The sequence below is a fragment of the Sceloporus undulatus genome, chromosome 4 (assembly GCF_019175285.1).
Source record: "Sceloporus undulatus isolate JIND9_A2432 ecotype Alabama chromosome 4, SceUnd_v1.1, whole genome shotgun sequence".
NCBI lineage: Eukaryota > Metazoa > Chordata > Lepidosauria > Squamata > Phrynosomatidae > Sceloporus > Sceloporus undulatus.
Window position 1 is genome coordinate 36,895,389 of NC_056525.1, and position 15,506 is coordinate 36,910,894.

At 42.2% G+C, this 15,506-nt stretch overlaps 1 protein-coding gene across 5 annotated transcripts; it reads left to right on the plus strand.

Annotated features, from left to right (window-relative positions):
* The first annotated feature begins 999 nt into the window (after positions 1-999).
* Positions 1,000-8,985, plus strand: LOC121930089. Of its 5 annotated transcripts, XM_042466273.1 has the most exons (4): positions 1,157-1,221; positions 4,992-5,148; positions 6,070-6,887; positions 8,388-8,985. In XM_042466273.1, exons 3-4 carry the CDS (start codon positions 6,089-6,091, stop codon positions 8,981-8,983), a joined length of 1,395 nt encoding a protein of 464 aa, XP_042322207.1. In that variant the 5' UTR covers positions 1,157-1,221; positions 4,992-5,148; positions 6,070-6,088; the 3' UTR covers positions 8,984-8,985. The 5 variants fall into 5 exon arrangements, with proteins under 5 accessions (XP_042322206.1, XP_042322207.1, XP_042322205.1 ...); XM_042466272.1 differs by lacking the exons at positions 1,157-1,221; positions 4,992-5,148 and adding an exon at positions 1,000-1,117; XM_042466271.1 differs by lacking the exon at positions 4,992-5,148 and having other exon boundaries at positions 1,163-1,221.
* The last annotated feature ends 6,521 nt before the right edge of the window (positions 8,986-15,506 follow it).

Here is a 15,506-nt window from a genome sequence, read left to right on the forward strand (position 1 = left end):
TTGTGGATTTGGGGGAGGCATACTAAAACCAATGGCAGTACTTGCCCATAGGGAAGCCATACTTGGCCATACGGAATCATTGGGGAATACTTGCCCATAGAGAATCATTGGGCAAATGATCCCCGATGATTCTCCATGGGCAAGTATTCCCCTATATTTCCCTATTGGCAAGTATGGTTTCCCTATGGACCAGTACTATCATTTGTTTTAGTATGTCCCGATTTGTGGGTGTTATATTACTTGGCTTCAGGCTGCCCCTGGATAAAATCCTGTCAGTTTTGCTTGGCCCCAATCAATAAAAGTATCCCTCTTTTGTGGATTTTTGGGGTGTTTACTGTACTGAGCTGAAAGCTTTCCACATGTATTTTGTGGCTTTTTTTGTTGGGCCCAGCCAGGTGAATAAAAGTACCCCTGTTTTGTGTGGGATTTGGGGTGTCACTATACTTTGCTTCAGGCCATAAGTCCCCTCAGCCTCAGAGGATGGCAATGATCAAACTATGACTCTCTGGGGACCAGAGTTCGAATCCTGGCTCAGCCATGGAAACCCACTTGGGTCACCTCAGGCAAGCCTCACTCTCTCAGCCTCAGTGCAGGAACACTCCAGGTCCAGAAAACAGGAATGACTTTATTCATAACCAATAACATTATCATAACCAATAACAATTGTGGATCTGGGGGGGGGTGTTCCTGCTCTGAGGCTGAGAGAGTGTGACTTGCCCAAGGTCACCTTTCCCTGACTTTCCATAGCCACAAATGACACAAAATTTATTATTTCAGAAACGCCTTGAAGGCACCCAATTGCTATTGTTATTAATGAAGGTAACAACAACAACAAAAGCGCCTTTTCTTATTGGCAGCTTTGGTAAGTCCCTCTCCACCACCGTTTCTCATGTCCAGCGTTGTGATTCGCGGCCGCGCCTGTCAGTCACCGACTTTGACTCTGGCCACGCCCCGTCTTCCTGATTGAGCGCCCGCTTTCTTCCCCCCTCCCACCCACATACGCAACTCCCGCCTCCTACTCGGAGGCGGCCCCTGATTGGGCCGGAGGCGCGCCCGTCACGGCTCCGGCCCAATGAGGGCCGCCCTCCATGCCCACGAGCGAGCCGGGAACTTGCAAGTAAGTGTGTGGCTGTGGGTTGGGGAGCAGAAGCTTTTAGGGAAGGCGAGGGAGAGGGTCTTTGGTCTTGAAATGGCGGCCATGATGCTGGAGAGCATCCAAAGGTGCCTCTCAAAATGGGGCGCCTTGCTGGAGAAGGGGGGCTTTCTGGGGAAGGGGAGAAAGGCCAGGGAGAACCAGGTTGCGCTCCAGAGTTAATTTTAAATACACTTTTGTTTTATATGTTTATTTTTAAAGCCACTTTTTAAAACAAAAATTGCTCCTCCTTTCCCAGGACTGTCCTCCTTTTAGTTATCAGAGTTGCAGATGACACCAAATTTAGGAGGAGTTAGCTAACACCCCAGAGGACAGGATCAACATTCAAAATGACCTTAATAGATTAGAAAGCTGAGCCAAAGTACTGCATTTAGGGTTGCAAAATGAAAAGCATAGATGTAGGATGGGGGAACACCTGGTTTAAGGAGACTTATTCGTGTGAAAGGGATCTAGGAGTCCAAGTGGACCACAAGTTGAACATGCGTCAAGAGTGTGATGCAGCAGCTAACAAGGCCAATGCGATTTTAGGCTGCATCAATAGAAGTACAGTGTCTAGATCAAGGGAAGTCATAGTGCCACTATATTCTGCTCTGGTCAGGCCCCACCTGGAATATTGTGTCCAGTTCTGGGCACCACAATTCAGAAAGGACATTGAGAAACTGGAGTGTGTCCAAAGGAGGGTGACAAAAATGGTGAAAGGTCTGGAAACCTTGCCCTATGAGGAACGACTCAGGGAGCTGGGGATGTTTAGCCTGGAGAAGAGAAGGTTAAGAGGTGATATGACAGCCCTGTTTAAATACTTGAAGGGATGTCATATTGAGGAGGGAGCAAGCTTGTTTTCTGCTGCTCCAGAGATTAGGACCCAGAGCAATGGATGCAAGCTCCAGGAAAAGAGATTCCACTTCAACATTAGGAGGAACTTCCTGACAGTAAGGGCTGTTCGACAGTGGAACAAACTCCCTTGGAGTGTAGTAGAATCTCCTTCCTTGGAGGTCTTTAGGCAGAGGCTGGATGGCCATCTGTTGGGGATGCTTTGATTGAGAGTTCCTGCATGGCAGAATGGGGTTGGACTGGATGGCCCTTGCAGTCTTCCAACTCTACAAGTCTATATGATTCAACCTTCTGTCTAGGAGGCATTTCAAAGTGTTCTCCAGTTTGACTACCATTCAGAAGCATGTTTATTTGGTCACAGCCTCCCTTTTTTCTTTGAAGTGTCCTACATTTTGTGGTTAGGACAGGCTGCCTGGGCGTCTTCCTTTCCCAGGACCTGTCTTCCCATTTCAGCCTCCTGTGCAGGAGGAATTTTTAAAAAAAATCCTTCAGTTTGGTCATGACTAAGGCTTCATCCGCACTGCAGAAATAATCCAGACTGACACCACTTTTAACTGCCGTGGCTCAGTGCTGTGGGATTCTGGGATCTGTAGTTTTTGTAGTAGGACCAGAGCTCTCTGACAGAGAAGGCTCAATGTGTCACACACCTACAGTTGCCAGGATTCCATCGCACTGAGTCATGGCAGTTAAAAAGGTATCAAACTGGATCATTTCTGCAGTGTGGATGCAGCCTAAGGCATATTAACTTACATTTCTGTGAATGTTTTGAGCTTTTATTTGGTCATAGCCTCCCTTTTTCTTGAATGTTGTACATTTTTTTGGTGCCTTGTTGTCCTCCTTTGCGGTTAGGGCATCTGGTCACACTGCATGTGAGATAAAGGTTTCTAGATGACTGCACTATACTCTTATAGTGCTGCTATTCCACTTTAACTACTCTGGCTGCCACCTGTTGCTTTCTGGGATTTGCAGTTGAGGGAGGGGCCATTTAGAATTCTCAGTCAGAGAGCTCTTAGGCCTCACTGAACTACAAATCCCAGAATGCAACAGGAGGCAAACAGAGCCGTGAAAGTGGAATAGCAGCACTATAAGAGTGTAGTGTGCTAATGGGGATGGTGAGTCTGACATCCCACATTCATTTGGGTCCAGTTTAGTGGGGCAGGTCTGCCATCTTAACCCGTCTCTCCTGATGTTTATTTAAACCAACAGTGCTTGGAAGGGAGGCTGCATCCGCAGTGCAGAAATAATAACTACTTTAACAGCTATGGCTGTTCCAGGGAGTTGTAGCTTTGTGAGATATATAGCCTTCCCTCTCAAAGAGCTCTGGTCAGGATATGTCCCACATTTCAACTTTCTGTCCAGGAGGAATTCTGAAATGTCCTCCATGTTAAGCATGACTAAGAAGCATGAATTTATCTTTAAAACAATGTTTTTAGCTTTTATTCTGTCATGTCCTACATTTTTCTTTGATGTCCAATATTTTGCGATGACATCTAGTCACCCTGCCAAAACAAACTACAGTTCCCAGAATTGCAGAGCATTGAGCCATGGCAGTTAAAGCAGTGTCAAACTGGATTATTTCCGTAGTGGAGATGCAGCCTTAAAGGATGTAAGGAGGAGAGGAATCCCTTTACTCTTCTTTGCTGTTCAAAATCTGGCGTTTGATTTCCAAACCCGCATATGAAGAAGATGCCAGTGCTAGGTTAGTGGGATGCTAAGGAGAGCCTAAAGATACAAGATCCTATCTGATCTTGGAAGATAAGCAGAGTTAGCCCTGGTTAGTACTTCAGTGGAATTGAATACCAGGCACTGTACGCAATATTTCAGAGAAAGCAACTGGCAAAACCATCCCTTGAGAAGTCCTTGCCTAAGAAAAGCCTATGAAATTAATGGGGTCGACAGTGTAGTGGTTTGAGGGTTAGATTGCCTCTGGATAACAGAATTCAAATCCCCATTAACCTGTAAAACCCACTGTGTGACACTGGACAAGTCACACATTCTAAGCCTCAGAGGATGGCAATGGCAAACCCTCTCTGAAGAAACTTGTAAAGAAAACCCTGTGATAGGTTAACCTTAGTATCGCCCATAAGCTGGAAATAAATTGAAGGCATACAACAACAACAAGAATTTGACGGCATATAAACACACACAAGGGAGATCCATCAAGTTGTATGGTGCAAAATTTGGGAGGGAGAAAAGGATGCACTTTGGACATAAACCATCTCCAGTACCAGGGAAAGTAGGATGCCTGGGCACCTTGTCCTAGCCACAAAATGTAGGACACTTCAAAGAAAATGTCCTTTATTTGGCAATATAGTCATGTATATTGATTACTAAAGAGCAGAAACAGGTGAATACAGTTGTATTCATGTCCTTCTCATAGGTTGGCACATACTCTGGACATAATGCTGGACTAGATTCTTGTTACATCTAGTTTTCTACTTATAGAAAGTTTGTATGGGGCAACATTTTATCATGTGATTTCTTCCATAGTCCATCCAAATAGTGTTGGGCCATAGCTCCTATTATCTTCTGGGTTGATGGGAGTTACAGGCCAACACGCTCTGGAAGGACACGTATTCCTCAGCCTACTCCAGTAGCAAGTAGATGATAGACATACCAGTACCTCATTTGTGATTTCTGTTTTAAATAGGACTTCCTTTTTAAAAAAAAATAAAATAAAAAAGAATTCCTGGGCAGAATTTTAATAATTTTAGTAACAAGGCTAATTTTTCATCTACAGTACTTAAATTAATTTACAGTAACTAATATCTTGGCTTTTATAATGTGACATGATTCAGTAACCCCTGGCTAGGGAATGCAACATTTATGTATTGTTTTTGTGCACTCTGTGATCCTACATACATTTACATGGATATAATTTGCAGTTATGCCACTGGCATTTATTTCTAAATAAGTGTTCTGAAGATGACACCCAAAACCTTGTAAAGAATTCTGTGCTACTGAAATTTTGCTTCCAAGTAAAATGATGCCTCCATTTTCTTTTCAGTTTACTGGGTTCAACGAGTCTTATGCATGCTGACTTCATTCTGCCCATTCTACCAGGAATACAGCCACATCTGCTGCTGTTAATATAGCAACATCCCACCAATTTTATGTCGCTGAGGAAGGGGAATATCCACAAACACTTCTTCTAAAATAAATCTGTTAGTTCTAAAAATGCCTCAAAATCCACAGAACACGCTTGCATTATTTATTTTATGCATTTTAGTTGGGCCCATAAAGGCATCACTGTTTTGTGGATTATTATTATTATTATTATTATTATTATTATTATTTTGTTCTATTTTGCTGAAACATGGCTACCCCAAATATGTTTCTGAAATGTGCCACCCCTTTCCCCCCTATTTATACTGAAATAGATCAACATGTTTACTTCCTTGGAAATTACTCCACATAAGTGTCATTGAATTCAGTAGGATTTACTTTTGAATACATTGATGTAGAAAAGGACTGTAGAGCCTTGATGCACAAAGGTCCATGTGGCTGACTACACATCTTTGAATAGATTATGGGGATCAAGGCCACATCTAAACATAAAGAGGAAAAAGATTAGGTACCTGGTTATGACCTTGTGTAGTCCTCTACATGTATGATTGAAAACAAGTTTCATTTATATATTATGGTCTCCAAGTAACCACAGAATAGAGCACCTCTGCATTAGACAGGGGAAAAGCAGGGAGGTTTCCTCTGATGGATTCAAAAGGGGTATTCAGCTGTGAAGGGACTGAATCTGCAATTGCACAACCCATTTTTGAGAATACAGAATACATAAACTAATAAATGTTGCTAGCTCAACTGAAGTAATTGTTTATGTCAGAGATAGGAATTGGACTTCCAGATAGTGTTGGACTGCAGCTCCAGTTAGTGCTAGCCAGTGAAGAGGGATTGTGAGAAATGTGGTCCAACAACACCTGTAGGGTCCACACAGTCCCCAGCCTGGGTAATGTGATCAGAACCAGTTAGCAAAGAACCCAATAGAAGTCAGAAAAACTGCTTAAAAGGAAGATAATAATCATCCTTGATGTTCCTATGGAAGTTTATGGTATTTGTTCTTTTTTTGGCAGCAAGGGCATTAAGAAAAGAATGGCTAGCAATGATGACCTCTTAAAAAATCTGCAGACTAACTTGCAAGAACTGAACAACCTCCGATCCAAATACTTTGCATCAACAAAACATCCTCCGACTATAGTTACAAAGTCATTGCTCCGTGACCAACATCAGTTGCCAAGAGAGAATATGAACATCCAGTCATTTGCTCCTAGGAAGAGCATCCGCCATCGAAACCCTTACTGGCCTGATGAAGAAATCCGGACATTCATTGAGATCTGGGGTGATGACCAAGTCCAAGCCTCGTTGGCCACCAATTTCCGCAACGAGGCCCAGTATGAATGGATCTCCGATCGGATGCGGGAATATGGCTATGACAGAGATATGAAGCAGTGCCGTTTGCGTGCCAAGGAGCTTCGGCGAGGATACAAGGCCATTGTTTGTGGAAATAATTCCTCCGTGAGTGGCCAGCGTGCTCTGCCCTTCTATGACGCCTTGAATAGTTTCCTATGCATGCACAAGGGCCTTGTGGTGTCCAAAGTTTCCCTCTCCATAGATCGGAGGAACCGAGAGGCACAAAAACTCGGTCTGGAGCAGGAGAAGAGTGAGAAGTTAAGTGTTGTCCTTGTCTCTGATGATGATGAAGCATCTATTCCAGAACCTGCAGATGAATCCAATGGCTATTTTCAAGATGCACAAATGGATTCCGATCTGGTAAATGCACAGTCTCCAAGTGATGAGTGGGAACAGCATGGAGAAGATGGCATTCTGACAGGTGATGTGGCTTCACCCAATTTTCACAACACTAGAGGGGAGAGCCATTCTGCAAATTCAGGTAAATGTTGACAAGTGAAATTCAGGTGTCAAAAATACAGGCAAAAGGTTCTGCATTGTGATGGTATCTGGCTCATAAGCAAAAATGCAATTCCCAGTGTAATCTCTCCAGAATGCTCCTTCTCGTTGTATAGTTCTGTCACACACATATTGGTCATTTCTGTGTCAGTGAAGAATGGGCTGGGAGGAGCAGCAAGATATGTGTCCAGCTATTTTCCTTTAGCTGGATGCACTATGACAGGCATCCTCAGGGACATTTCAGGAGTCCTTGGAGGTTTCTGAGCATCATATTAATGCTGTGCATTTAGCTAAAGGCAAATAACTGGGCACATCTCTAACTCTTCACCAACTTTCCACTGACACAGAAATTGCCATATTGGAGGTTGCCACACTGGAGAGGTAGATTGTGGGGACTTTGGTCGTTGCATAACTGGAACAGAATTCTGCAGTGACCAAAAATTCCTCTACAATAGTATCAGTTGGATTTAATGCCATTGTAATTCACTGACAGGGTGCCCATTGTTTTCTGGCAGTGCAATTTAGGCTACATGTTAATTAGATTACTGTTTGGTCTGTCCATAATTTCATGAGTCCCTGTGCTGGTAGGACACCAACAGAAAACCAGAGGGGAAGAAAACTCTGAATAAATAATTAAAAACAAGTTAATAGTACAGTAAATAATACTGTGAGAAATATAGGGATGCAAGACAACAGAAGGGTATAGGCAATACAATAGAACTAAATATCACAGTTTATAAGGCCATATACAACCAGAAGACAACTATATTGGCAATGTATAACACTTATAAGGATATATACAGCCAGATAACAATGATAAAAAAGAGCAGCTTCAATACTGATAATTTCAAGGCAGATACGAGATGTCATAATAAAAGCTGGAACCATATACATAGCCAGATCTATTCAGACATCTGAATGGGATAAACAAGCAAAACAGAATCCAAGAGCCATGTTCCACTGAAGAGCAGATATACAACTACTCCCAGGAACATGGAGTTATTTCAGTAGAATCTATTGGACTCCAAGGATTGTAAGTGATACAGAAATTAACCATATTAACATTTTGAACTCTGAATAAATTTATATGTCTTTGCTTGTTACCAGAAGAAGGCCATTCTAACCTTAAGCCTGGAAGTTTCAAGGCCTGGAAGCAGTCACTGAGAAGGTCTTCTCCTCTGTTCCCACCAGCCAGGCCTGTGTTGGGACTGCAATAAAGGCGTTTCCTGAGAGCTTTCCTGAAGCTCTCAGAGCCTGGCTCTTATGGGAAAATTCATCTAACCTGAGCCATATAGGGCTTTATATTTATGATGACTCAATGTTGAAGGGAAAGTTCCAAACATACTATAGGTTGTCTCATTGTTGTAAATAAAGTGCATCTGAAATTAATTCTATTGACTCATAACTTGTTATTTTTACATTGAATGTGCTCTGGGGTCCTTTCACAATGCTGCTGTTGTATTAACCTGTTCTGCTATTACAGGCCCGTCCAGCTCCTTCCCTAGGGGAGCCCTAACTGATGCTGACTGTATGAATAACCACTGGAATAGGAAGCAGAGGAAACAAGCTGAAGTTGCCTCAGAACTTGTGGATGCCATCTCACAAGTGGGTGACAGACTAGTAAATGCTCTGTGTGATTTGCACTCAAAACACAGGGAGACATCTGAGCTTGCACAGACCAGGGAAAGTAATGCCCGCAAAGAGGAGTTTGCCATCCTGGCAAGTCATGTGGACCAGGCTACAAAAAATATGGACAAACTCATCTCTCTGATGGAGACATCTACCAGAAGGATTGCAGACGCCATGGACAGGCAAACAGTTGCCTTGGAGAACCTGGCACAGTTGTTTGCCACTCGAGCGCCTGCTCTTTCAGTGCCTTTGGTATCCCAGGGGCATCCTATGCTTTCTTCCCCAAGCACCTCTGTACCGCTTTCATCTTCACCAGCAGGCCTGCATGGTGCCCTAAACACTTTGGCAGCATGCCATCCTAGTGATACCAAACCATCAAGATCACCAGCTCCCCGTAAGGCTAAGGAATGTGGGCCACAAGCAAAGAAAATTAAAAAAGAAGATGACTAGTATATTCTGATTGTGCAACAATCCCTTGGACATGTGCATTGGCTCTTATGGGGTGAACATTCATCTTTTTTAAAAAAATCTTCTGGGGGAAGTAAAGAAGGTGGAGAGTTTAACATACAGTGCGCCTGCATCATATGCAGACGCACTATATGCAGCTTTCAGCATATGCTGAAAGCCACACAGGAGCGCACGGGCATGCGGGACGAGGCATCCCATTTAAAGTAATGGGGTGCGGCCATGCATGAGCCCCATTACTTTCAATGGGGCTCGAGCATATGTGTGGTTTTTTTTATGCAGGGGGGTCCTGAATGGATCCCCCGCATTAAAAAAAGGCACACTGTACTTTTTATTGTTTTTAAATCTTTGTAGCTAGATTTTAACAACGAAATCCTATATTATTGTTACATTATGTAACTTTACATATACCTAGCTACATAGCAGGGGCTCTGAGAAACCTCCTTATTGAATTGCACAGATGTGTAAGGACACAGGCATGAGCAACCAATGTGCACTGGAACCGTAGTGCATTGCTACACAACGTGCATCAGTACACAATATACATCAGTATGTTATGCACATCAGTGTTGTGTGCATCAGAAGCCTACATACATTGTTTACCAATGCACATTTTACATTGATGTGCAGTATGGACTGGTGCACATCACATACTGATGTGCATCACACACTTGGCTGGCTCTGCTGCAAATTAATATAACAGTAGCCCTCTATTGGATACAGATATTACGTAACTGCGCAGTTCTAATTCTCACCTATATGTCCATTTACAAAGACATAACACTACAATAGGATTCCAGTACAAGTATGTGGGTGGGTTATATGGAGATGGGATAACTTTTACCCAGAATAATAGAACTGTACTGTTCACTGACATTCCATTTTATTGTTCCATATTTTGCTCTTTAGTTACACGGTTTGGGCTCCAGTCCTGTATACTTACTTGAGGAGAATCAAGTCCCTTGACATTAGTAGGCTTTACTTCTGACTAAACATCACTACCTTCATCCTGTCCTCCTAGGCTGGATGTTGGCTTGGAATATGGAAAATGTGGATTCATTATCCCCATTCAGCCATGAACTCACTGAATGGCATTAGCCAGAATTTCTCTTTGTCTCCAAAAATGTAATACTAATGACCTCAAACACGTTGGTTTTGAAGGGTAATGACTGAAAAAATAGTGAATCGTTGTGCATACTATACTGATGCAGAAGGTAGGAGTAGGGAATTCCTTTTGAGACATTTGCTATATAAAATCCTATTATTAAATCAATGAGATGGACCACTAATAGTCAACTATTTTTTTCTTCAGTATGTGACAGACAAACCTATATCAAATTGGCAAGACAAAATAGTCTCCCATTTTAAAAAAAAAACTTCTAAGATGGTTGTAGACCCTTGGGCTAAAATGCAAACTTGTTTTGTGATGTTGCATTTACAAGTTGGATGGGTTAGGCAATCAAAGAGTAGTTCTGTAGATGAAGTAGAGCCAGTTTCGTTGATTAGTAAAGCACAGCAAGACCTCCCAAGTTTCAGATAACTCTTCCTATTTTGTTCTATGGCATAAATAGATGATGATGATGACAACAACAACAAAACTAATTACTGCTGCTGCTGCTACTACTACTACTACTCTTCACTCATAAAAGTTCTGTGCAATCTTGCAGAAGAGACTAAGAACTGTTCCACGTACAGGAAACCTACAGCTCTCCAGATCTTGTTGGCTCCAGCTCCCAGCAGCCTCAGTCAAGATGGAGGGTTAGGATGAGGGGTAAACCATCATTCTGTTAAGTATTGCACTGGTGTAATTATGCTGGCATAACCACCAGCATAGATGAAGGCAGCAGGAGGGAAAAAAAAGTCTGCAGGGGCAATAGCCATAAAGGCAGGCACTGGAAAAACAAACTGCTTAAAACCAGCACATTTTTGGCTGTCATTCTTTTGACCTGGAAAAGATGAAACAACTAGCACAGTGCACCATCTTTTAGGAACCAGTATTTTCCTGTCCCTGTGACTCTTAATTCAGAAATTTCATTTCTAATGATGGCTAGTCTCACAAAGAGAAAATCAGAGAGTGGGAGTCATCTGTGTATATCCAGTTTTCTGAGGCATGCAATCTCTAACTGATGTACCACAACTATCTGGCCAATAGTCACTTGAATTATCAAGCGTCCATGAATTTATCTTTTGGAGCCATCCAAGCAAGTAGTCAGTACCATATGTTGCAGTACTGAGCTTCATGAGTTAATGCATTTTGGAGAAGTACTTCCTTTTGTCTGTCCTGAACTTAGTGACAATCAGTTCCAATTAATGATGCCAAAGGCTAGTAGTATAAGAGTTAGTGAACATTCTTTATCTCCTATATTTGTTATAAGTCTGGATTTGGTTTTAATTTGCTAAAGTGAAAAAAAAATCCAAACATGAGGGTGTCTTTATTTGTTTTTCAAAAAGAAGGTGATTATCTTATATTTCTGGGGAAGTTAAAATAATTATGCACACAAAGGTTTATTAGCCTGACAACCCAATACAGTTGGTCTGATTGATACTTTTTGAAGCACATCAGTTCTGGTAAGAAATCTTGTACATCAGGAATGTGAAATCCTTGGGTCTCCAAATGTTTTGTACTTTTACAATTCCTAGAATCTCTGCCACCATGGTCAATAATAAATGATTGCAGCAGTAATACTATAGCAGGGTTCTGAGGGCCAAAGGCTCATCAATCCTGTTTTATGTCTTTCTAGACAAGATGGGAATGTAAATAGTGCTACTGTGATTTCAGATGTCTTCCACAAGGCTGAGTTTAAAAAAGGATGTCACAGAAAAAGCTCTGTTCACTTGCAGACAAAATTCACCCCAATAGACAATTGACCTCACTAGTTCTACATCTTGCTAAGAAACCTTTTTTCTTATATTTGTTAATATGGTCGGTGCCCTTGAATTGATTTTGAAGGCTGAACATAATTTGTAGTTCTTTCAAATAAGCAACCTAAATGCAAAATTTTACTATAAAGCAGGGGTTTGAATCATGTGGCTCTCTAGATGTTCTTGGCCTGCAATACCCAGCATTCATCACCACTGCTAGTTAAGGCTTTTAGGACTTCTGCATAATTTCCACCTTCATCCTGAACGTCTTTTAAAAAAAAGCCTCCATACAAAGATTTGGATTATTCAAATGTCATATGTGAATTGTGGCTTTCTTTTTCTTTATCATATGCTTCTCTATGACCAGTTTAGCCAACAGCTCATAGAGCGTTCTGCTTCTCTTGTCCTATAATTGTATGGCACACCATTCAATTAATTCTGAAATGATCACCCACTGTGATCCCTTTGATCAGGGTAGACAGTCTGTACCCCTCTAGATGTTGTCAGTACCCATCAGTCCCCAGGCAGCATAACCAGTGGTCAAGGATTAGGGCAGTCATAGTCTGACAGCATCTATAGGGGCACAGGTTGTCTGTCTTAAATCATGCCTGCCTTAGGTCACTATATTCCACCAGAGCAACCATGTTAGCATGTTTGATCTTAGAGTCTTGTGAAATGATAAAGAGAAAGTCTCTATTAGCATGTTTACACCTTTGGTGACAAAGGTGGCTTGCTCATCACCACAGTTGTCCTTCAGGGCACTATTCCATTCTCTTACCCACTGATTGGGCATTAGATTCAAAAATATGCCAGGTGCTCAAGGGCAGCTGATCATTCCCAGGAGCAGTCCTGTTCCAAATCAGCCAGGAAAATGGAGCTGTGTCTGGAAGCCCTTTTTGGCATCTCTGCTTTACTAGGTGTGATGACACTGCACAGGGAAGTATGCATACCTCCTTGCACAACATCAAAGTACAATTGCCAGTGTAACTGATTATGCCAGCATATGTCAGCATCAGGATTCTGGTCCCTTTTTTCTAAAACAGTTCTTTCTGTGGTCTTGTAAACCCAAGGAATTCCTTCAGCATGCCAATATCTCCCCTTGGTTCTCCCCGCCTCCCATACCACTTATTTATATACTAAGAGGTTTACAAAGTGTAAACTAGTTGCCCCCAACAAGCTGAGTACTCAGTGACCTATGGAATGATGCCAGGCTGATTCGACCCGGAGCCCCTGGCTGGTATTGAACACCTTGTGGTTTGTGAGTGAGCGGCTGCAGTACAGGCATTTAACCATTGCACCACCAGAGCTCCAGTGGTTGAATTTGTTGGTAAGGATAAGTGGCAGATTGAATGTGTTCCACACAGCCTTAGCAGCTTGATGCCTTTGTAACTGCCATGGCTCCATCTACAGAATTCTAATATTTGTAGTTTGATGCAGTATTTATAATTTGGGCCAAGATTTTAGCTGCTGCATAAATATGTGCCAGTATAGTTATGCTGCATCTAACAGCTGTGCAGTGGAAATGAAAGCCTTGAGCTTCACCCAGTGTGTGATAGTTCAATAACTCCACACCCATCAAATCAAAAGGTGGGGGTATACATGTGTGTGTTTACGGAGTAGCCAGTACACTAAGGACTACATCTGTGCAACCTCCTGGTGAGGGGCTGTGCAGGCCGCCCCTTTTACAACCAGATCTGGGCAATCCCATGCTGCGGCCCTGATCTGGCCTTTGCAGACACAGCACCAGGGAAGCAGCGTGATGCTGCGTGCCGTGTGGTGCAGCCCGCTGTCACGCTGCCCTGGGGCATGCGTCATATGGACACCATGCCCTGACTCCACCTCCAGGCAGGCCTTTCCTGTTGGTGTGCACAGCCCCTAAGTGCAACATCTTGCATAAATACTTTTATGTTAATGTAGTGCTCCAAAAAAATTTGTATGTCCGGGGGAGTTGACTTGAGCTCTCTAGCAGAACAATCTAAATATTTCAAAGTATACAGTGCAGGATTCTACTAGATGGAGTCAAGACTGATACAACAAATGGTATCAAACTGCTATAACTCTTAGCACAAATACAATCAGAGATCAAAAGGCATATGGCAGACAATGTCAGAATGCTCTGTTAACTGTGGGCTCAGAAGACAAAAGCAAGACTGATGGATAGGACTGCTTATGTGTTTTGAGGGTATACAGTACTTAAGGGGCAGAGACATTTAATAATTGAAAAGCCCAGTCGGTTCTTATTTCTCAGTTGCTGAATTGTAACTGCAGTCTGTATACTGCAAAGACAAAGTGGAAGATCAGGGCTATATTTTTTATTACTCTTTTTAAAGCTCTCACCATTTTTACATGCCCATCCTACCAATAAAATGAGGCTAGTTAAAGCTGAAGCAAAGGAGCATGAGTGACAGTTTATTAAGGTCTATATATATGACCTATCATTCCAAAAGCCATTTAAATACTCTTGAACTCAAATAGACTTACTGTTGAGTAAGCAGACTTAGAATTGTGCTGCACAAGTTTTCTGGTCTGAGGTGAGACCCTTAAAGCATGTTAATGCAGGAATTTAGAAGGAAGACCCATTCTGAAATTCAATTCAATTCTAGACAACAGCTTTTCCCCTCTTTTTGATTCAATGACAGGAGAAATGCATAGACCTGTTTAAGTCTCATTTGTGTAAATGGTCTAGGAATCTCCATTAAACCTCACATAACTACAGTTTTTCAGGGCTTATGTTTGGGTCATAGATGTGAATTGGATGTATATCTTTTCCAATGACTGCAGTACAGTTGCTTGCACATAATACATTAAAGGGACACAAATTGAAACACTGCTAATAAGACTTAAAATGCCATTTGATTGGGATAGTTCATTGGGAAATTGATTCAACTTAATTTGTATTAACAAGGCGTATAATGGTGGTAATATGGATTGAATGCCTCTGTAGTTTCAAATAGAGGCAACCTTTAAAAATAATTTTTAAAAGGACCATTTTAATCCCTGCACAGACTGCAATTGTTTTTCTCTCTCTTTCATTCTAGTCAAGTGGCGTAGATTTGTGGTGGACTTTGGGAGAGAATAGGGAACTTCTGCTTTTAACTGGTAATACAGAAGAGAGAAATATAGAAAGTGCAGGGCTTTTTTGATCTGCCTCCTTCTCCTCTGCACAGCTCCCTCCTCACAAGGAAGCTGCATGGAGGCAAACCCAGGAAGGCCAGGCTCACCCCTCTTCTTCTTCTTGCACTGCCTTGGCCACTTGCAGCAAGAAGAGTGTCATTTCTGGGGTGTCACCTGGTGCGATCCTCACCCCCAACACCACCTTAGTGATGCCACCACCTGCAGTCTGCTGGGACCTCTCCTGTTCTTCAGGAATTCTCAAACATTATTGCCGGTGGTTCTGAGATTACTTCTGCCAGTTCTTTTAAAACCCTTGACTATAGTTCATCTGGCCCTAGAGACCTGAATTCATTTAAATTCATTTAGAGAAACTACATATTCCTGTACTACCTTTTTACCTATTCTGTGCTGCATTTTCCCAACATCATCATCTGCTCCACTTTCTTGAGGTTGAACACTGTTTTTCATATGAGAGAAGACCGAGGCAAAGAAGGTTTTGAGTAGCTCTGCCTTTTCTCTGTCCCCTTTTAGG

Excerpts from the sequence above, each read along its gene's own strand:
- LOC121930089 (XM_042466270.1), top strand. The coding sequence starts at position 6,035 with ATGGAAGTTTATGGTATTTGTTCTTTTTTTGGCAGCAAGGGCATTAAG. Across the intron at positions 6,888-8,387 it reads GAGCCATTCTGCAAATTCAG|GCCCGTCCAGCTCCTTCCCT; the intron begins GTAAATGTTGAC and ends CTGCTATTACAG.